At 40.0% G+C, this 23143-nt stretch overlaps 1 protein-coding gene across 1 annotated transcript in view; it reads left to right on the top strand.

Annotated features, from left to right (window-relative positions):
• Nucleotides 1-23143, top strand: part of LOC126272544 (myosin-VIIa-like) — a 332006-nt gene that overhangs the window by 271641 nt on the left and 37222 nt on the right. The window contains exons 33-34 of the mRNA XM_049975462.1: nucleotides 13081-13263; nucleotides 16619-16820. Coding sequence (XP_049831419.1) covers nucleotides 13081-13263; nucleotides 16619-16820 — 385 coding nt within the window. The remainder of the gene's footprint in view (nucleotides 1-13080; nucleotides 13264-16618; nucleotides 16821-23143) is intronic.

Genomic DNA, 23143 nt, shown 5'->3' with positions numbered 1-23143 from the left:
CTGACTCAGTGAGGCACATGGCCAGAAGTGGCCTTGATAATAGGGTGCCATGCATGGGAACAGTGACATCATGCCGTCAGTGGTGTGGAGCAGGTGCAGTGAAACTGGGGGAGGGCTGATGAGTGCTCCTGTAGGAGGCCAGTGTCCACGCGGCTGCTGTCTAACGTTAGTGGAGGACCCAGCACAACTGGCAGCCACATCTCGATAGTGACAGTGCCCAACAGTTCCTGAAGCTAAGGCACCCCCATCATGTCCAGCCCCAGGAAAGAGTGATGCTTGCAGGTGGACCATCTGCCAGTGTCGGCTGTGGGTGGGTGTCATGGAAGATTGGCACTCTACTGTGGGTGCAACTGGCTCTGATAATAGGAGAGTGATATTACTGGTGTCAATGGTGAATTTTCACTGACTGTGCATCACTCGCACTGTTGTCAGTGGCCATGCAGGCCATCAACTGAAACTATATGCCCAGATGATGATTAGGACAACACAACACCCAGTCCCGAGTGGAGAAAATCTCCAACCCAACTGGGAATCGAACGTGGGCCCTTAGGATTGACATTATGTCATGCTGACCACTCAGCTACTGGGGACGGACAGGTGAAATGGTGTGGATGTCATATGGCAATTCCCCAGTGGCTAGGATGTAAGACAATATGGGTACAAGTCCACAGGAATAGAGTGATCAAGCCCTCAGAGTCATCCAAGGTGGTGCTAAGGAGGAGAGTTCTGTCACCTACTGTCAGCTGATGACAGAGGAGAAAATAGATGCAGAGCAGATGAGACTCCTTGGCAGGCAGGTGCTCATGCCAACTACTGTATACAATATTGGCCACCTGTCAGAGTATGGGAGCTTGCCAGGTGACCTTTACTATGTGATGGGCCGTCAACGGAAGTCTGTCCACCATGTGCGGCAATTGAAGTTACTTCAGCTTCCACAGTTTATGGAGGTTATCAATTGTTGATACTTGGTGCTTCATCTGTTTGGTGCTGTCCTTCAAAATAGCATGTCAAAAATATTCAATGTTGGTTGGAAAAAACTCTGATTTCCACTGATTACAGTTAATGTGTGAGTGGACACATTGGCACATGAGTGATCTAGATATTAGTGTCAGTGACATTGAGAAACAGATGAAATTTTTAAAATTGACCAAAGCTTCAGGTTCCAATGGAATGCCTATTAGATTTTATACAGGATTTGCAACCGAATTTCCTCTTATTTTACATACAATGTACCTTAGATCCATTGAACAAAATACTGTGTCCAGTGGTTTGAAAAAAGCCCAGGAAATACCCATCAACAAGAAGAGTAGCAGAAGTGGTCAGCAAAAGTGCTGTCCAGTCTTATTGACATATATCTCTTGTAGAATACTAGAACACATTCTGAGCTCAAACATTTTAATAAAGTATGTGGAATAAAATTAACTCCACCACGCTAACAAGTAGTACGGGTTCTGAAAAATTGACCTGCAAAACACAACTTGCAGTTTTCTTACATGACATCAAGAAAGCCATGGACAAGGTTATCATACAGATGCAATATTTCGTGGCTTCTGAGTAACATTTGACTTGGTACCATACCAACATTTACGAGGCCTGTCTAAAAAGTATTCGACCTTTGGCCAGAAAAAATATTTCTAATAACTGATGGGGTTGGGACCTTAATACACTTCAAAGTTGGCCCCTTGTAATTGCACACACTTAGCCCACTGATCCTTCCACTGCTGGAAACACCTCTGGAAATCTTCTTTTGTAATGGTGTTCAGCTCCATCATTGTGTTCTGCATTATATCTTCTCTACTATCAAAATGGGATGCTTTCAGTGGGATCTTTAATTTTGGAAGCAACCAGAAGTCACAAGGAGCCATGTCTAGAGAGGAGAGAGGTTGGCAAATGGCTGTAATTCCGTGTTTGGCCAAGAAATTTTGGACCAAGTGGGATGAATGTGCAGGGGCATTGTTGTGATGCAGTTTCCAGTTTTTTGCTGTCCACATGTCTGGTCTTTTGTGCCAAACTGCATCACAAAGTCACCAGAGAACATCTTGATAGTACTCCTTTGTCACTGTTTGTACTTCCAGTGCATATCCATGTTGCACAATTCCATGGACATAAAAGAAAACAGTCAGTATCAACCTGATTTTGTTTTGCATGTGGTGCAGTTTCTTCAGCCTTGGAGACTCGTGATGCTTCCATTCCAATGACAAACTTTTTTTTGTTTTTGTTTCTGGGTCATACCTGTAAATCCATGACTCATCTCCAGTTATCATGGTGTTCAGAAACCCAGGATCAGTGGTGGTGGTGTCCAGAAGGTCCTGTGCAACGTTGAAATGGAGGTCTTTTTGTTCTGGTGACAACAACTTGGGCACAAATTTTGCAGCCACTTAGTGCATGTTCAAATCATCATGCAAAATTGCATGTTCCTAATCTTTACTCACTCCAACCTCTTGAGCAATCTCCCACAAGGTCAAATGATGATCTGCTATCACCAAATTTTGCACCCTCTCAATAACAGCCGCACTCCGAGCAGTTTGGGGCCTGCCAGAATACTGGTGACTTTTCACTGATGTGTAGCTGTTTTTGAACTAGTTGAACCACTCCTTAATTTGTGTTACACCTATTGCATCTTCTCCACACACCTGCTGAATCTTACGAATTGTTTTGCTTTGAGAATCACCAAGCTTTTGACAAAATTTGATGCAGTATCTTCGCTCAACATGTTCAGTCATTTTAAGAGAGTTGGTAATTTGATGAACATGTTGTGTAGCACCTCATTCAGCAACTGTCAGGCAGTGACTGACATGCTGGAAGGCTGGGACAAAATTAATGCACGCATATAAAGGTCTCTTCCTTCACTGTGTACAATGGCGCCATGCTATCATCTCTATTTTGCACGGAAAAATCAATGTTTGGATCCTATTTAGACAGACCTCTTATTACAAAACATTAAAGTAGATTATATTTTAGTTCCATAGACCCAAAAAATGAGATGATTCTTATCTGTGTGAAACATGTCAATAAGTATAACATAAAAAAATAAAACATTTGAATATAATACTTACTACTCTGATCATTTCTCAAGAGATTGTCAAAATAGGTGAATACAACACAGTAAACTGTAACAGCTAATATACTGTCAGAATGAAACATTGTTATGCACTATTAATAAATTTATAATATACAAAATACCTGCCAGCCACGGTGACCGAGCGGTTCTAGGCGCTTCAGTCCGGAACTGCGCGATTGCTATGGTCGCAGGTTCGAATCCTGTCTCGGGCATGGATGTGTGTGATGTCCTTAGGTTAGTTAGGTTTAAGTAGTTCTAAGTTCTAGGGGACTGATGACCTCAGATGTTAAGTCTCATAGTGCTCAGAGCCATTTTTTAACAAAATACCTAAGCTTAACTGTTGTGACAAAGTGCTTCCAAAACTGAAATCTAACAGACATTTTTACTTAAACTGGCCTAACAGTCTCTGTTAAAAGATTCATCTATAGAATAGAAGGAGTTGCCTATCAAAAAGTCTTTCAAACTCTGTTTGAATCATGCTTTATCTGGAACCAAGTTTTTAATGGCTGCTGGCAATTTATTGAAAATATGTGTTCCTGAATATTGGACCCCTTTATGGACCAAGTTAAGTGAGTTTAACTCCTTATATAGATTGTTCTTATTCTTAGTATTGGTACTATTATTGAGCTATTGGTTGGAAAAAGAGGTATATTACTTGCAACAAATTTCATTAAGGAATAAATATACTGGGAAGCAGAATACAAACATCCTTGAAAAAGTTTCTACATGGTGTTCTTGAATTCATGCCACAAATGATTCTTATTACACACTAAAACCTTTTGCTTGGTTTGATGAGTTACCCCAAAATATGATCTCGTATGACATAATAGAATGAAAGTAAGTAAAGTATGCAATTTTTTATATATTTTATCTCCTACATCTGACAGCATTCTCACTGCAAATACAGACTTATTTAGGCACTTAAGCAATTCTGCGGTATGCTCTTCCCAACTGGATTTATTATCAAGTTGGAATCACAGAAATTTAAAACTGTCAACCTCTTCATTCTGCATGCCTTCATATGTTATACATGTGCTGGAAGGAAATCTCTTATGGATTCTGAACTATATATAGTGGGTCTTTTCAAAGTTTAGTGACAGTGGATTAGCTTTAAACCATTTTATTAATGTCAGTGAAAATTTGATTCCCAGTTATTTCTAAATCTATACTTGACTTGCTACTTATTGCAATGTTTGTATCATCTGCAAACAAAACAAATTTAGCATCTGTCAATGTAACAGATGAGGGGTCATTAATGTACACAATAAAAAGCAATGGACTCAAGATGGAACCTTGAGGAATGCCATATGTAATTAATTCCCAATCAGATGAAGACTGACTGCTTACTGCACAGGTATTTCACAATGACATCCTTTGTTTCCTGTTAAGTAGATAAGCCTCAATCCATTTTGCAGCACTACCGGTGACACCATAATATTCTAATTTACTTAAGAGAGTGGTGTGGTTCACTCAGTCAAAGGCTATTGACAGGCCACAGAAAATGCCAATAGCCTCTGATTTATTATTTATTGAGTTAAGAACATTCTTGCTGTAAGTGTAAATAGTTTTCTCTATATCAGAACCCTTAAGAAATCCAAACCGTGACATGGACAATATATTATCTGCAGTCAGATGCTTAAGGAGATGCTTGAACACAACCTTTTCAAATATTTTTGAGAAAGCCAGCAAAAGTGAACTTGGTCAATAGTTTAATGGATCTCTTTATCCTCCTTCTTGTAAAGAGGCTTTACTTCAGCTTATTTAAGCCAGTCTGGAAATGTTCTGCTGATAAGAGAGTGATTACACAAATAACTTAATGTAGAACTCAACTCACATGAGCACTCTTTGATTAACTTTGTGGATGTGTTATCATAATACTTTCATTTTATGATGGATGCTACTTCTTTGGGAGATGTCACCATCATTTCCATTTCACTGCAGTTATTTTTAATGACTGGTCTCAGATACTCCATTGAATTGTTCACTGAGACTGATAACCCCAAGCTGTCAGTACATGTTTGAGAGGTTTGCAACACTACATGCACTTGTTACCAATGTCTCATTTATTTTTAGAGCTATCAGTTCCTCTTCCTTTTTGGCCCCACCAGTACATGTTTGAGAGGTTTGCAACACTACATGCACTTGTTACCAAAGTCTCATTTATTTTTAGAGCTATCAGTTCCTCTTCCTTTTTGGCCCCACCTGTCTCTGTCTTCACTATATCCCATACAATTTTTATTTCGTTGCCTGATGTAATTATCTTTTTCTCATGGCAAAGCTGCTCCAATTTCTGGGGTACTTGCTTCAATATTTTGCAGTATTATTTGTAATGCAATACAGTGCTAACATCAAAGCTGTTCCTAGATTGTAGATACAGTCTCCTTTTTGTCACATATGATATGTAACTTCTTGTGTAACGCATGGATTATTTTTTGCCTTCTGTGTGATTTGAGTTACCTTTAGGAGAAAACAATTTCTGAAAGTGGAGGTAACTTTGTTAATGATTGCTTTGTATTTTCCAGTTGAGTCAGAAGTATTGTAAACATCTAATTAGTTTATGTCTTTGTGCAATTTCCTGAATTTCTCAGTTTTTTATGTATTTATTATCCTCCTGTAATCATATTTAATAGATTTTTTTTTCCTGTGAGATGGGACAACAGAGCTTCCAGATTTTTTATGAAGAGATTAAAATTTCATGAAGTTGACCTGCATATACCTACTTTTATAAAGGACTTATCATGAAATACTACTTCTGTTGCACAACCTTCTAAGTTCTGCTCTGAACAAAAGTTATTAATATCAATATTCTTGAAATCAAAACACATTCAGACAAATATGGCAACTACTCCTTTCTCCATATTTTCTCTACAGAAGTATCAAGCTAACTTGAATCCTGCAACATTTAACATATCTATACCAGTGGTCACATGATGTTCAGAGACGCAGTTTATATCAACTGGTTTGCTCAAATCTAATTCTTCAACACAAATAAGCAACTCATTAAGCTTACTACTTAGTCCTCAAACATTCTGATGCAATAAGAATAACTGATTTTGTGCACTGGCTGAATTACAACTGGATGAACCTAATTTTCCTGTCAATTTTTGAGCATCTCTAGTTTCAATCAGAGGCTGTCTGCATGAATTGTGTACATTAAAATTTGCTTTCTGGCTGCCTGTTTTATCAGTGTGAATGTAATTTTCAGCCTGTCCTGAACATCTTTAGTTTCTGCCCTCCCTACCCTAAAAAACTGCTGTTCTGTCACTTACAACCACTGGTAATTTACCACTTGTGACAGTGTCCCCTGTAAGTTATTTGATATTAGCTCAGACAGTTTTCCCTTCCCTTTCCTGTTGAGGATATGACACCCCATATCTGATCCAAGCAGCTGTTCCACCTCTAAATTAACCCTATTAACAGAAGAGTTTAATTGAGGCTGGTCATGGTGCCTCAGAACAGACACAAGCTCAGCACCAATATGTCACATTGCTGAAGCTACCTTTACAAGGTCACTCTCAACTGAATAACTGGGGTTCCTATGTATGCTGTTTCCCACCCCACCCACTATTACCACAATGTCTTCATTTGTGAAGTATTTGCAAAGTGAATGTACACCCTCTGTCACCTGACCCAGACTTGCACTAGGCTTAAAAAAACTTGTGACCTGGTAACTTGACCCTGGTTCATCCTGTAACAGTTGGCCAATGCCTCTACCATGTGAACTAGCTAACAACAAAACTTTCTTCTTTTTCACAACTTTTCCTGACTTCCTAATTTTTAAAGACTTTTTGAAAGTTTGTTGTGTCCTCTCTTCTCATAAATCTACTTGTGGCTCATCAGTTTCCAACTGTGACAACAGATCAAATGTGTTTTCCTCACTGACAGCAAAACTGTCTGAGAAAGTCCTATTCCTATTTCTTCTATGACCTGATGTCACTTTCCACCACCTTTTCCCTACTGCCCCTCAAAATTTCCAGATCTTGTTTTGCTTTATCTAGTTCCACCTGAAGGGCAGGAATATTCTCCTCCTGCTCCACTATCTTCCTAAAGTACCATCATATAAAGTACCAATTAAAATTTGTGAACTGGTTGAAGATTTCTTATAGGGAGGACACAGCATGTTATTGTGGATGGAGATCATTGACAACAGTAGAACAAACTCTAGGTGTTCCCCAGGTAACTGTGTGGGGCCATTGCTACTTATGTTATATGTTTATGATCCAGCAGACAATACTAATAGTAACCTCAGGTGTTCTGCAGATGATGCCGTTATCTGTACTGAAGTACTCTCTGGGGAAAAAAAAAAAAAAAAATCCAGATGTTGACAAGATTTCGAAGTGGTCTAAATATTGGCAACTGTATAAAATCGCACATCTCTCAAAATATAGAAAAGTAGCAGCCTATGACTACAACATCAATGAGTCACAGCTGAAATCATTCAACTTATACAAACACCTGGGTGTATCAGTTTGTATCAATACGAAATAGAACAGTCAAATAGACTCAATCATGAGTAAAGCTTTTAGAATGTAGTTCAATTGTGTGTTATGGAGGTACAGGTACCCACTCTTACTTACATCAATAATTGTGAGCGCCTATTTTTTGAATTTGAGAGAACTTTCATTGAACTTTGGAGTAGATCAACTGCAAATTTGATTGCTCTGTCTGTACTGATCTGTTATTTCTGTAACCCATTCCACTATCATATTCATGGCTATGTATCTTTTTTATTATACCATTCACTCATTAGCAACTGAACTACAGATACCTATCTAATAACAGGTATTATCCATTTTCACTATCATGATTATGGTGGCATATCATATTGTGAACTCCATGAAACACTGAAACTCTTAGGGAGCCATCCTGACCCATGATCACTCAACCACTGCCCAGAATTCAAGAAGACTGGTTTGAACTAGATCCAAGTTGCATACATCTAGTTCAATGATATACTAAATGTGCTGATGGGAAAGGATAAGAAGCTTTAGGAGGTCACACAAGTAACCTCATGTACATGGATTTTCCTCAAACCATTATGATACAGTCTGGGAGCTAGGGAGTATCTTGCTAAGGTATAGGTTGCCTGCTTGGTGCTTATAACGATGTGTTTACGTAATGTGTATACATAAACATACGTTATAAACGTCCCCATTCGTAGTCGCTAATTATAACAATATGTTTCTTTTGTACTGCAACATATAGCTATAAGCAGCGGTGGAAATATATTTGCAAACGCCGACCGTGTGCGGCTGCCTCTTGTTGGATCGTCTGATCAGTCAGAAGTTGCATTGCAGAGGAGAGTAAATGCCTATTCAAAATATAATTACTTTTCGATAGCTCAACATGAATTTCCTAAGGGACCGTAGTTTTTCATGCATTTACCAGTAGAATGTGGCGCGGAGAAAATATTTCGCCGCACACAACTTCCGTCCGATTTCGATGAAAGAATTCCTGACTGTGAACTCTCTATTTGGCAGAAACATAAAGAAAATTAAAATGACTTCATGAAGGAGTGAGACATAGATTCTACACTAAATAAATAGTCCATACACCAATTCCATTTAAATCTGAATTTATGGCAATTAATAGAAGAACTTACACTGCAATGAAAGATTTAACATGGATGCCGTTTTGACTGGCACTTCTCTTCTGGTAATGACAATAATTCCTTTGACGTTTTCACATACACATCGCACAATAAATTTACTGCTATGCAGTATTGCAATTTTAGTATTGCACTTTACTTTACACTAAAATAATATTATTTTTAATGATAATAATACGGTGGCAAGACATGCGCGTCCGACACAAGTTACAAGAGACAAGAGAAGAATGAGTAACTGTTCATCGAGAATATCTCGTACATAAAAAAAAGAAAATGTGTAAAAGTGTTCTTCTTCTGTCCGTTTTTCATGCCGCGGTTTTCAAAGTCAATAACTCACTGCATCTCTGACGGCGCTTCAACAATAAACAAGTTACGTCACAGGTCATTCACCTTTTACATTCTCGCAACATTATTTGATAACTAGCGTTTGCCGAGTGACTGCTCGATTAGTGAATGATTTAAAGTGATAAGGCAATCACATAATGTTACATGCTGTAGGCTAACAAATGGATGCACATGACTGGACATTAAGAACATGTATTGTTCACTGGTGAGATATAAAGACAGACATTTCAGGCACTCCATTTCATCCCATGTAATCATCTTTCAAATGAGAATACCTGCACCACATGCCTCAATGGTGCCCTGTTGGCAGGCTTGTCTCATGTGGTTTTAGATGTGCTCAGTCTTCTGCCAGTGAATACCAATGCGTGTGAGACTCAACAGTCCAGTTGACCTTTCTATGTACTTTGATAATCCAATGGCAGTGTTCCTTCACCCATGTTAGTTTCTGCTCCATTTGATGTTCTATGAGCAGAGTTACACATGTGGGGCAATTACTTCTTGATGCCATAGCAAAGGTGTGATTCTGGACTGTGCAGCTTTTCACCCATTTGTTGTTGTCTAATACTGAATCATCAGCTTATATTCTGTACTATACCCCATCTGCTCACTATTACCATTTGCCACAGTCATTGGGCCACTGTTATCAACATGTTGCTGAATATGGCAGTTGACAATGGCAGCTACAGGTTTATTCAAAGTATTTATGATTCATCGATGACTTGGTGGCAAGTCAAAAGCCTTCTGTCTGCATGATCTCAAAGATGAAGTGTCCCAGGCATGTAGCACTCATTTTCTGGCCATGGCTAAATATGCCTATGCCACAAATTAGGTCTTGAGGGTAGTCTATTACTCCAACAATGACTAAATCATTTTACATGACAAATTATTCTATTGGTTATGGTGACAAGACATTCTCTCTCCAGCACAGCAGCTATCTTTTATTAAAGATTGTTAGTGTAGGCCATCTTCCTGTTCCGTACACAAGTGGAGTGTCATAGAAGAGACTGCTTGCACAGTGGTGATAAGTGTAAAGGTTCAATGTTTCCCTAAGAAAAAGCATTGATACTAGTGGCAAAATGAAAACCTATCTAACATGTAATGATGAAATTAGGAAACTGATGGAATGGCTATTGACTTTGCAATTAATAATCAGTGTGCAACAAATGGAAATAAACAAACTTCTAGCACAAAATAATGAGCCATGCTACAGCAAAACACATCAAAATCTGTGCAAGAAAACAGGAACCATGCAGATATGTGGGCTACTGTGACAAACAAAAACAACATTCAGAAAGTGTTAAATTGTGTAAACAGTATAAATTTTGTGCATGACAATCCATTTGAATTGCTTTCAGTTGTGGTCTGTTATAGTACAGTGAACAGTTATTGCCCAAAATGCAGAAAGGAAATGAGCTGTGTTAACAAAGCTGGACAAAAAATCTTCTCCAGAAAAGAACAAAAATCAAAATCAGGTGCAAACATTTTACTATTGATGCACCAGCAGCTGCAGCAGAAAAACAGTGGCAATAAACAATATATAGCAAAACTGTGTAGGTAAAATCAATTCATATAGTGACAGCTGAGGAGGAAACTTAGCCACAATACTTCATGGTGGTAGTAACCATAAAATAACGAATATAGTCAAACCAGCTGCAAAATTCAATTGTTTGACTCCAAACAGAGAAAAAATTCTGCTGTTGAAGAGCAATGATTTTGCTTTCTTTCAATAACAAATGATTTTGCAAGAAAGAAAACTATAGACATGCTCCTCTCTTAAGAAAAGGCTTCTTGAAATAAGAAATACAAAAGTGATATTTTTCCATTCCATGCTGTTATGACTTATTTGAATGGTCTGTTGTAAACACCAATGTGGAAAGTGCAAATAAGAAAGGACAAAGAATATGCATTGGAAATGATACATTTTTGATAAAAGTTCTCTAGAAGGAAGATTCCACACTGCTCAAGTTCTTAAGCTGAGTATGTTGAGGACAGACTATGTAATTAAAAAAGGTCTTGAACTTCATTAATTCAGAACTAAACAAACAAGAGGAAGTTATATGTGCCATACCTCACAAGAACAAGGACCATTAGGCATGCAAATAGATGTCTCCTCTCCCATGAATTATTATGCTTCTTTATTACAATTACATACACTCACAGCTCCCAATAATGCAATTTCAATATATGTAAAGCAGATGTACTTCAGAAAGACCAAAGCTCTCAATAGTCAAGTACAACTAATCAGGTCAGAGGTAGACCTATTGTGAATAGGTTTTGGGGCAATCAGAATACTCCCTCACTCTATATATCTTGTACGCCCTGTTGACTGAACTCCACATTGTTTTAATTCCAGTGAGTTATCTGTGAAAACACTTGTCTCCCTCTAACCTGCTACCCTCTCCTTGCCTCCTGAATCCTTCCCTACCCCCTGCTCACTTCCATCAGCCCATACAACTATTATCAATACTCAATAATCAACCTTGTTGTGGCCATGGGAGTGTCTATTTGGTTGTTTGTGTGTACTTTTACTAGAAAAAGAGTGAGGGCTCATAAGATAATGTGAATCCTGTTTTCTGTTAAGTATATCTATGTTCCACACATCAGTCCACTATAGGTGAGTGGTTGCCTTTTCTTATGTGATTGTCTACAAACTAGTTTTGAGTGGAGTTCCATTGACTATGCTTCTGGCAGTAGTTGCAGAATACCTATGATTTTAAATCAATAATTAAAATAAGTTTATCACATACCATATATGTCATTTGCAAATGTTGCCTACTGATCAGATGATTAAAAAAATCAATTCAGTTGAGTCATCAAATGTATGTATTCTGGTTGCTACAGTTTAATTTATTGATTGTCATTTTTTATTTGTAGTTCACTGCTGCTATTTGAGTTTGAATAATATCATTTTGTTTTTTTGGAGATAACGAGTGGAGCTGTGGATGTTAGAAACTTGAATCCCAAGTGGAGAAATTGGAACATTTCATACATATTCTTCTGTTTGAGTTCAGTGGAGGGGTGACAGTAATGGAGGCACCCAGAAACATTTGCACCCTGTATGGGGATAATGCCACTGGACATAGCAAGGCAAGAAAATGGTTTTCTTGTTTTAAAGAGGTTTGTTGTGATGCTAGTGACTCTCCACATTCAGGAAGACCTTTGGGGTTTGGTGAAGATTGTTTAAACGCATTAATCCACAGTTATCCAAGTCAGTGTACTTGAGAACTGGCAAATGTGATGAACTGTGATCATCGTTGACGTTTTTATCAATGGAGAAGATTCACAAATTGGGCATATGGGAACTGCATTCTCTTAGCCAAAATCACAGAAATTAGTGGGTGGCCATATGTGCATCTCTGCTTGCTTGTTATCAATTGGTTCATGAACAACACCAACCATTTCTATCCTGTGTCATTACTGGTGTTGAGAAATGTGTCTTTATGCTAACATAAGGTAAAAAAGGAGTGGTTGAGCGCAAACAAAGCTGCAAATCCCCATTTAAAGACTTGTATGCATCCACAAAAGATAATGTTATGCATCGGGTGGAAAACGATTGTGTGGTGTACTACAAAGTGCTTCCCTGAGGTGTACCCATCACTACTGATATATATTGTCAACAACTGAGATGTCTTGCAGACACAGTCCAAGACTAATGACCAGATAATGCCTGCCCACATCCTACTAGACCGACAAAAAAACACTACACAGGAGCCGGGTTGGGAGATCATTCCACTGCCATCTTATTCGCCTGATCTTGCATCCTCAGATTTTCACCTTTACCACTCTCTATCAAACAATCTTTAAGGAACTTCCTTTCTGGATGAAAATGTGGTCCAAACATGGATCATTGAGTTCTTCACCTCACCTCTACAGTTGTAGAATCAAAAAGTTCCCCCAGCATTGGCAGGCTGTTGTAAATAGCAAAGGAGAATATATTATTGAGGACTTAAGTCTCTGTTATGTGTGTCTGTTGTATTTATTACACTTAAGGAAACCACTAAAAACTTATGCATCAGCCCAATATTATAGGAGATCTATATAATATATTTAAATCTTAATGTTTCAGGATCTGATGCAATTTTTAATGACACGGAGCCATCCAATTGCCAAAACTTGCATAAATCGCTTACAGAGGACAATGAGATATGGCCAGAGGAAGCATCCTCCTCATCAGGTTGAGGTTGAGGCAATACAGCACAAGACCACAAGAATATTTCATAAAGTATATTTCCCTGATGACAGTGATGAGGTAAGCTGACTTCCATTTTTGAATGAAAACTTATACCATGCAACAAGTTCATTTATTGAAACCTCATATGTAAAGATAAAGAATGTTATTAAAAGTGTAATGCTACACATCTTATCTTATGTAACATATAATGATATCAAAAATAAAATTCAAACAATGGAAAATCCATGATCAAATGTAACAATATTATGAAAAGCATAGTTGCTACTCACTATATAGCAGAGATGCTGAGTCGCAGATAGGCACAACAAAACGACTGTCACAAAATGAGCTTTCAGCCAACAAGGCCTTTGTCAAAAATAGATGACATACACACACACACTCGTGCAAATGCAACTCACACACACATGACCACAGTCTCTTGCAGCTGAAGCCAGGCTATGAGCAGCAGCAGCAGTGCATGATGGGAGAAGCAACTGGGTGGAGGTAAGGAAGAGGCTGGGGAAGGGAGGGGTAGGGGTAGCATAGTAAGGATGGGGGATGGTGAAGTGCTACTGGGGAGCGTACAGGGATGAGGTGGAGAGAGGGTAGGGCAGCTAGGTGCAGTTGGGAGGTTAGACGGAGGAGAGGGGTGAGGGATGGGTGGGGGGGTGGGGGTGGGGGGGAGGGAGGGTGTTGTTCAAAAGGAGAGAAGTAAAAAGACTGAGTGCGTTGGTGGAATAGAGGACTGTGTAGTACTGGACCAGGAAAAGGGAAGGGGCTATATGGGTGAGGACAATGACCAATGAAGGTTGAGGCCAGGAGGGTTTCAGGAACATAGCAATATATCTTACATTCTCATAACCCCCCTGGCTTCAACCTTCGTTCATTATTGTCCTCATCTATCTAGTCCTTTCCCTTTTCCCATTCCTGTACTACCCAGCCCTCTATTCTACTAATGCAAACAGTCTCTTTACTTCTCTCCTTTTCCACTACCTCCTCCCCCCCTCTCCCCCTCTTTCCACTGCCCTCTGTCTAACCTCTTGACTGCACCTAGCGGCCCTAGCCTCTCTCCACCTCATCCCTGCACGCTCCCCAGGAGTACTTCCCTGTCCCCCACCCCTCCCCCGGACCCACTCCAGCCTCCTCTTTACCCCCACCCAGTTCCCTCTCCCATCACACACTGCTGCTGCTTGTCGTCCAGCTTTGACTGCCAGAGGCTGTGGTCGTGTGTGTGTGTGTGTGTGTGTGTGTGTGTGTGTGTGTGTGTGTGTGTGTGTGTGTGAGATCTATTTTTGACCAAGGTCTTGTTGACTGAAAGCTTATTTTGTGACTGTCTTTTTGTTGTGCCTATCTGCGACTCTGCATATCAACTACAGGCCAAAAAGAAAATCCAGTTGCTAAAGCTGTATAATTATGAGATGCAACTGGTGGCCATAACTTTTCTACAGTAGGCAAAATTTTTAGCGCTACCAATAGATTTGTATAAAATCATCGTAGCTTCTAGAACAGCTAGTTCCCTTTGTGCATACATTAAGTAGGACCCTCCCACCCTGGAGTCTGAGTGACCTTTGCTTCCTTTTTAACTTTCCCCAACCTGTCCCTGTTTTCTCTCCGAGGAAGCAACTAGTTTCAAAATATAGGATAATTTTGAGCACTTTTATATATGTCTGCTGGCAGTGCTAAATATTTTTCCTTCTGAATGTAAGTACTGGTCATTAATTCTGTCCCATAATTTTATAACATGTAATGAGTTACATTTTTAGAAAATATCTATATTTTTAACGTAATGTGATCTCCTTTTTTTAAACTGAATACCCTTTATGGAAACATAATAATGGATTTGTCTGAATTCTGTGCTTTCCAAAGTTAAATATGCCATAAAAATGCAAAATAGTGCTTAACATGAGAGAAAACATCAAAATGGGCTGTAATTAGCTATACATTCTGATCATAAAACTATTTTCCTTTTGTCATATTTGCCAACATTGCTAAACACCTCCCCATGAGGCAGAGATAATACACAGAGGTGACAAAAGTCATCAGTAGTGATGTGCAATACATACAATTGGTGGTAATATTCTGTACACAGGGTATAAAAGGACAGTGCATTAGTGGAGCTGTTGTTTGTACTCAGGTGATTTATGTGAAAAGATTACTGTCATGATTACCGCTGCACAATGGTAATTAAGAGACTTTGAATGCAGAATGGTAGTTGGAGATACATCCGTGGAATGTTTCATTTCGGAAATTGTTAGGGAATTCAATATTCTTAGATCCACAGTGTCAAGAGTGTGCTGAGAGTACCAGATTTCAGGCATTACCTCTCACCATGGTCAGTGGAGTGGCCAATAGCCTTCAATTAACGACAGAGAGCAGTGGCATTTGCAATGTTGTCAGTGCTAGTAGGCAAGCAACACTGTGTAAAATAACTGCCAAATCAATTTGGGACAGACAATCAACATCTCTGTTAGGACTGTGTGGCAAAATTTAGCATTAATGGGTTATGGCAGCATACGACATCGCTAACAGTGCGACATTGCCTGCAGTACGTCTCCTGGGCTCATGGCCATATTTTTTGCACCCTAGATGATTAGAAAACCATGGCCTGATCAGATGAGTTCCAATGTCAGCTGATAAGAGCTGATGGCAGGGTTCAAACGTGATGCAGAACCCATGAAGCCAACGACACAAGTTGTCAATAAGGCATTGTGCAAGCTCCATAATGCTGTGGGCTGTGTTTACATGGAATGGACTGGGACCTCTTGTCCAAATAACCTGTTGGAGACCATTTGCAGCCATTCATTGACTTCAAGTTCCCAACAACAAAGGAATTTTTATAGATGACAATGTGGAATATCAGTAGGCCATAATTGTTTGTGATTGGTTTGAAGAATATTCTGGACAATTTGAGCAAATAATTTGGCCACCAAGACTGCCTGTCATGAATCCCGTGGAAAACTTATCAGACATAATTGAGAGTCAAAATCCTTTGCCAGCACCACATTTGCAGTTATGGACAGCTGTAGAGATAGCAGCACAGCTCAGTATATCTGCAGCGACTTCCAACAACTTGATAGTCCATGTCATATCAAGTTGCTGCATTACACCATGCAAAAGGAGGTCTGACATGATATCAGGAGATATCCTATGACTTTTGTCACCTCATATAGACTGCAGTGTATTGATCACTTCTCACTGATAAAGATTACATAAACAAGAAGTAGAATAGCAGTCACCATCCATGCTATTTGGTAGCTCTGTGGGATCTCATCAGTGAGTGGCCCCTGCTGGTAATGGCATAACTGAAGCAGATTGTGAACTCTCTTCCTTAATTGACTGTGGCCACTATAAAGGTTTCTGGAGGTGACTAATTTTTAGTTTTGCTTGCTTACCTAAGCTGTTGGCTTTAAGTGATGAAAACCGTCTTTTCTAGGCTTTCCAAGTAGATTCAACAACTCGTGCTGAAGACTTCAGTAGAAATGTGGCAGAACGCTTGAAACTCCAATCCTGGGAAGGCTTCAGTCTTTTTGTGAAAGTCTGGGATAAAGTTTTCTCAGTGCCTGAGACTGATTTCTTTTTTGACTTTGTACATGAGCTAACTCAATGGATGAGGAAGGCACGGCCATCGAGAAATGGTATGGCTTATATCATAATTTACTATTTAACTAAGTATAATTTCATCTTATTATTCAAAATAAAAACCTGTAAGTTCATCTTTTGATAAATAATTAGTATCAAGTGCATCTTCAAACCACATAATTATCGAAAAAAGTCTGTTTTTTGGCATGAAATGTAGCAAGGCCTCCATAGTCATGCACAAAGGAAAGATGAGCCATCACCTTTTGGAACAAAGGCTCATCCTTGCAGAACAGAGAAGAGAGGCATGGAAATACTTTTTAAGAATACTAAATGACTAAATGACATACAATGCTGGACTTAAAAACACCTGAGATGACCAGACAAAACAGACAATATGTGTTTTAAATGCTGAATGAATTTCCTCTGTAGTCTTCTGTAACAAGTATTTTGTCTGACAGTAGTACTCAAATGATATCTCACATGAGATTGTTTGTAAGATGGTGATGATACAGATTTCTGTGGGTGATTGAGAAAGGAAAAAGTATCAGTTTGAGGTAGGAAACCTTGGTCAGGGAATGACTGAGTTGCAAGTTATGAAGAAAATTCAGATATACTATTAATTAACTAACTATCAAAATGACATATTTTGACAATAATTTTATCTGTGTGTAAAACTTGCACTAAATTTTTAATTCACATTACTTGTCCAAAGAAGAATCACCCAGCTTCTACTCAGGCATGAGATCTTTGCCCAAAACTCTGTCACATCCATTCAACAACTATGGTTCTTGAAACAATATCATAGGCAGCAAGAATTTTTCTTTTTTCAGTCTGAATGGTCATATTCTACACACACACACACACACACACACACACACACACACACACACACACACACACAACCTTTTCACTAGACTACACCAGAATGAATAATGTAGTTACATTAGATCAGGTGAACAGACTGGCCAGGCATGAATCAGGACCATCTCATTCTCGTGACACAGGTCTTCATGGGCAAGATGTGAAAGTGAGCAGGGGCTCGATCAGGTTGCACCTAAATACATGTGTGAAAATCTTGCCATCTACAGTGCATTAGTGGTGCTTCCTATCACCAGCTCTCATGACTTGCAGCTTAAAATTGGTCAGGCTTGCCTACTATCTACTGTTAGCATCTATAAACATAATGAATCAGTTTCAGAAGTTCTTGTATACCACTTCCACAGATATTCTACAACACATTTGACTTCATAACATTTGACTCATATGTTCCAAGCATTTGTGTCTCCCACAGTTGGTGGTATGGAAATGAACACGCTAAACCTGCTAGCACTATGCCCAGTGAAAACACTTTATGCTGAAGCCATATGGAGATTGACATCATCTCTTACTATTTAAGCACAGTACTAGCCACCACCAAGGAACTACCCTGCAGCCAATTGACCCTATTGTTTTGCTGAGTTCATTTTATGCTGTATTGATCTCACTGTTATATCTAGGTTTCTCCCTTGGTTGTTGTTCTGGTTTGTTCTCACTAGCTCACAATGCCTTGTCTATTCTCACAATGTTTTGGTGCACAAAAGTCATAGTTTTGTTTTCTCATGCTTTCCATAAAAGTATGAAATTGTGAACTTTGTGACAGATTTGCTGCATCATATGCTCAAACAGAGTTGTGTGCTTACCTGTTGAAATGTCTAGCAAATCATGGTTCCTAATCTTAAGCTCTGACACATATGGTCCTAACCATCTGCCCCTGATACTCTATATCATGTTCACTAAAACAAATTATACTTAGTCCTGAGGAACAACTAAAGTACGAGTAATTTGAGTATAATACCTTTAACAACCACTATTTAATAAGATTTTTTAAAGGTGGATGTTTTATATGACTCTGATAACTTAAAAAAAAAAGAAAAAAGGTCATGGTGGACGTAAGTGGCTGAATCGTATGACAATTATGGTTTGGAAAATAAATCATGTTAAACAACAAAAATACAAAATGGTTTAAGCAGCTGAAAACAATGAAGTCCATTTGACACATTTGATAAAACTGGTCCAGAGCTTCACTCCAGCAGTTTTTTGTAGTGTTTGAACTCTTTTCAAATAGTTATGGTTTTATTGGCTACAGAGCCAATTTTAAAACATTTTGCTGCTAAATTTTGCATTTCAGGCTTTCCTCGAGGTTTTGTCAAAACAGATCAGTCTTAATCTCTTGTGCAAACAGTTCTGCACATATTTTGCACAACTATGCATCATATAACATTCAACAAAGAACACACACTGATTTATTATGAGCACAATTCTGTGTAGCATTTCACTAGTCACTAAACACGTCTGCTCCTCTCACTCACTCACAGTGAAGTGCTCACGACTGAGCATGAGGGGGATGCGCATATGCAGACATCTGACAGTAACTGATTGATGCAGTGAAATTACAGCTTCCAGCATTTTCTGTGATGGGCATTTCTCCTGTTCATTAACGAAAGCCAACTCCACATCAGCCTTATAAATATTTTCTGGGCCAATTTTATTTTGCCCACCCTGTGTGGCCAAAGAATGTTATTTTTTTACACAAACTGTCAAGCACTTGTTCCAATATTCAAAGGACATACCCTGATTTGAAAATTATTTGCCAAAGTAGCATATTGACTTGTTGATCTAATTTTAGTTGCTGGTCAATGTACACTCCTGGAAATTGAAATAAGAACACCGTGAATTCATTGTCCCAGGAAGGGGAAACTTTATTGACACATTCCTGGGGTCAGATACATCACATGATCACACTGACAGAACCACAGGCACATAGACACAGGCAACAGAGCATGCACAATGTCGGCACTAGTACAGTGTATATCCACCTTTCGCAGCAATGCAGGCTGCTATTCTCCCATGGAGACGATCGTAGAGATGCTGGATGTAGTCCTGTGGAACGGCTTGCCATGCCATTTCCACCTGGCGCCTCAGCTGGACCAGCGTTCGTGCTGGACGTGCAGACCGCGTGAGACAACGCTTCATCCAGTCCCAAACATGCTCAATGGGGGACAGATCCGGAGATCTTGCTGGCCAGGATAGTTGACTTACACCTTCTAGAGCATGTTGGGTGGCACGGGATACATGCGGACGTGCATTGTCCTGTTGGAACAGCAAGTTCCCTTGCCAGTCTAGCAATGGTAGAACGATGGGTTCGATGACGGTTTGGATGTACCGTGCACTATTCAGTGTCCCCTCGACGATCACCAGAGGTGTACGGCCAGTGTAGGAGATCGCTCCCCACACCATGACGCCGGGTGTTGGCCCTGTGTGCCTCGGTCGTATGCAGTCCTGATTGTGGCGCTCACCTGCACGGCGCCAAACACGCATACGACCATCATTGGCACCAAGGCAGAAGCGACTCTCATTGCTGAAGACGACATGTCTCCATTCGTCCCTCTGTTCATGCCTGTCGTGACACCAGTGGAGGCGGGCTGCACGATGTTGGGGCGTGAGCGGAAGACGGCCTAACGGTGTGCGTGACCGTAGCCCAGCTTCATGGAGACGGTTGCGAATGGTCCTTGCCGATACCCCAGGAGCAACAGTGTCCCTAACTTGCTGGCAAGTGGCGGTGCGGTCCCCTACGGCACTGCATAGGATCCTACGGTCTTGGCGTGCATCCGTGCATCGCTGCGGTCCGGTCCCAGGTCGACGGGCACGTGCACCTTCCGCCGACCACTGGCGACAACATCGATGTACTGTGGAGACCTCAAGCCCCACGTGTTGAGCAATTCGGCGGTACGTCCACCCGGCCTCCTGCATGCCCACTATACGCCCTCGCTCAAAGTCCGTCAACTGCACATACGGTTCACGTCCATGCTGTCGCGGCATGCTACCAGTGTTAAAGACTGCGATGGAGCTCCGTATGCCACGGCAAACTAGCTGACACTGACGGCGGCGGTGCACAAATGCTGCGCAGCTAGCGCCATTCGACGGCCAACACCGCGGTTCCTGGTGTGTCCGCTGTGCCGTGCGTGTGATCATTGCTTGTACAGCCCTCTCGCAGTGTCCGGAGCAAGTATGGTGGGTCTGACACACCGGTGTCAATGTGTTCTTTTTTCCATTTCCAGGAGTGTATATCCAAAAAAGAGTTGTGTTGGTAACATAGTCTGTGGGATCACTAGTCATTTTTAATTTATAGCTCCTCATTTATGCAGAAGTTCATGTTATTTACTTTCATTGCATGAAAGGATACTTTGTTATTTATTGATCATTTATTTATCCCAGTAAATGCTTCATCACCCTTCTCTCTTTGTATGGCTAATAACTCAGCAGTGATTATTTTACTGTCATTAGCAAACTGTGCTGCTTTCCATTGTGTGACATGATTTGGAATTCATCAGCGTAAATTATGAACAATAATGGATTACATTCATTTCCCTCAAGGACATCTGCTGTACATACACTGTCCAGTCACATTAACATGACCACCTGCAAAAGTCTGAATAATCATCTTTTGCAGTGCAGACCACTGCGAAAGATACAGAAAGAGAGTCAGGGAGCTTGTGGAAGGTATGAACAGGGATTTGGAAACATGTCAACTCCAGTGCCACGACCAGTTCTATAAGGTTCCTCAATTGAGGATCCATGGCATGAACAGCTCAGTCAAACTGATATTCATTATTGGATTTAAATATGAGGAATTTGGTGGAAAGGGGACTATGATAAACACATCCTGGCCCTCTTCAAATCACACACATACACTGCAAGCTGTGTGACATGTTGCATTGCTCTCCGGATTGATGCCATCATGATGAGAAGAAACAAGATATGGTGACCAAGGATAAATGCATACTAATGTTGATTCATTGTGTCTTCCAGATAGACAATATTACTCAGGGAATGCCCTCTGGCCTGGTCACTTCTGATGATTGTTGCAGGGTGTTTGTTTTCAGATTTTTCATGCTGTTCACACCAATGTCCATCTGTCCAGTGGAGAATAAAAGACTATTCATCTGAAAAGGCCACCTGTCTCCATTCTGTGGATGTCCAGTTGTGATATTGGCATGCAATTTCCATCCTTTGTTGCTGATGAACAGCAGGCAGTATGCATGCATTAACCAGACACATGCTGCAGAGGCCTATATGCACCAATGTTTACTGAACAGTGAACAGCAACGAGGAGACACTGTTGGTAGCCCCTTAGTTCATTTGGGTGGTCAGTTGCTCAACAGTTGCATGTCTCTTTGTGCCTACACACCTCCGCAGCCATCATTCACCCTTCATCTATGGCCTATGGTGAGTTGCCTTGGTGTGAGTTTCAGATAGCATCATTCTGCCATGCACGGTATAATTTAACCATGGCAGTATGCAAACACTTTACAAACTTTGCCATTTTGGGAATGCTTCCACCCATGGCCTGAAAGCCAATGATCATGCCCTGCTGGACATCAGACAAATCACTCTTGTTTTCACATTATGTTGAGTGCACTGTTCCTCCTTCCACCCTACATGCGTTATATACCCTCCATTGCTAGTGGTGTCACCTCTTGTCTGTGAGTTGGCTTACTGACATCATACACAGGAGATGGGCACAGTGATGTGATTGGACCATGTATTTTTATCCAAAAATATGTTTGTGTATACATTTAGATCCATTTGAAGTATCTCTACCATTGCACTCTGTCACTGTTTTCTAGTTAAGATTGAAGTCATTTATTGGATACTCCCCATGTTTTCAGTGCATAAAGGTTTTTTTATTTTATACTCTATTATTGTTATTATTTTTGAAACACTAGTAAGTAATATATTTGTCAACCAGTTTGCTCAGGTTTGTGGAGATGGGTGCTGTACATTTTGCTGCAGCTAGTTCTTTTAAAATTAGTAACCCATCACCTGAGTTTTATTTTTGAAAAGGATTACAGAGAAACAGGGCTGTAATGTTCACTTATTTCACTATGACATGTTTCACTTGATCTCAACAGCAATAAAGTGTTAATGGATCATTCCTCATGTTACACGAGAATGCTTTAAGACTACTTATATAGGTGAATTAGTAATGCTTATGGAGTCCTTGAGAAAATACCCTGGAAGCTCATATAGCTGTCTTTATTAGTATATCACACCACTCACTTACTTCTTCAAGAAGGGTACCAGCAGCATTATGTTATGTACATAGTTTTTCATTGTCACACAATGTGTTTCTATGAGTTGTTCTGCAGTTTAATAGTTAATGCTAAAATATTCATTCACATAGTTTACCATATTCTTTGAATTACGTATTAAAAGTTTTTTATTCATGAAACTTCATGGCAGATTAAAACTGTGTGACGGATCAAGGCTCGAACTTGGGTCTTTTGCATTTCGTGGGCAAGTGCTCTACTGACTGAGCTACCCAAGGACAACTCGAAAC

Source organism: Schistocerca gregaria, chromosome 5 (genome assembly GCF_023897955.1).
Source record: "Schistocerca gregaria isolate iqSchGreg1 chromosome 5, iqSchGreg1.2, whole genome shotgun sequence".
NCBI classification, from domain to species: Eukaryota; Metazoa; Arthropoda; class Insecta; order Orthoptera; family Acrididae; genus Schistocerca; species Schistocerca gregaria.
This window is presented reverse-complemented; position numbering and strand designations above follow the sequence as displayed.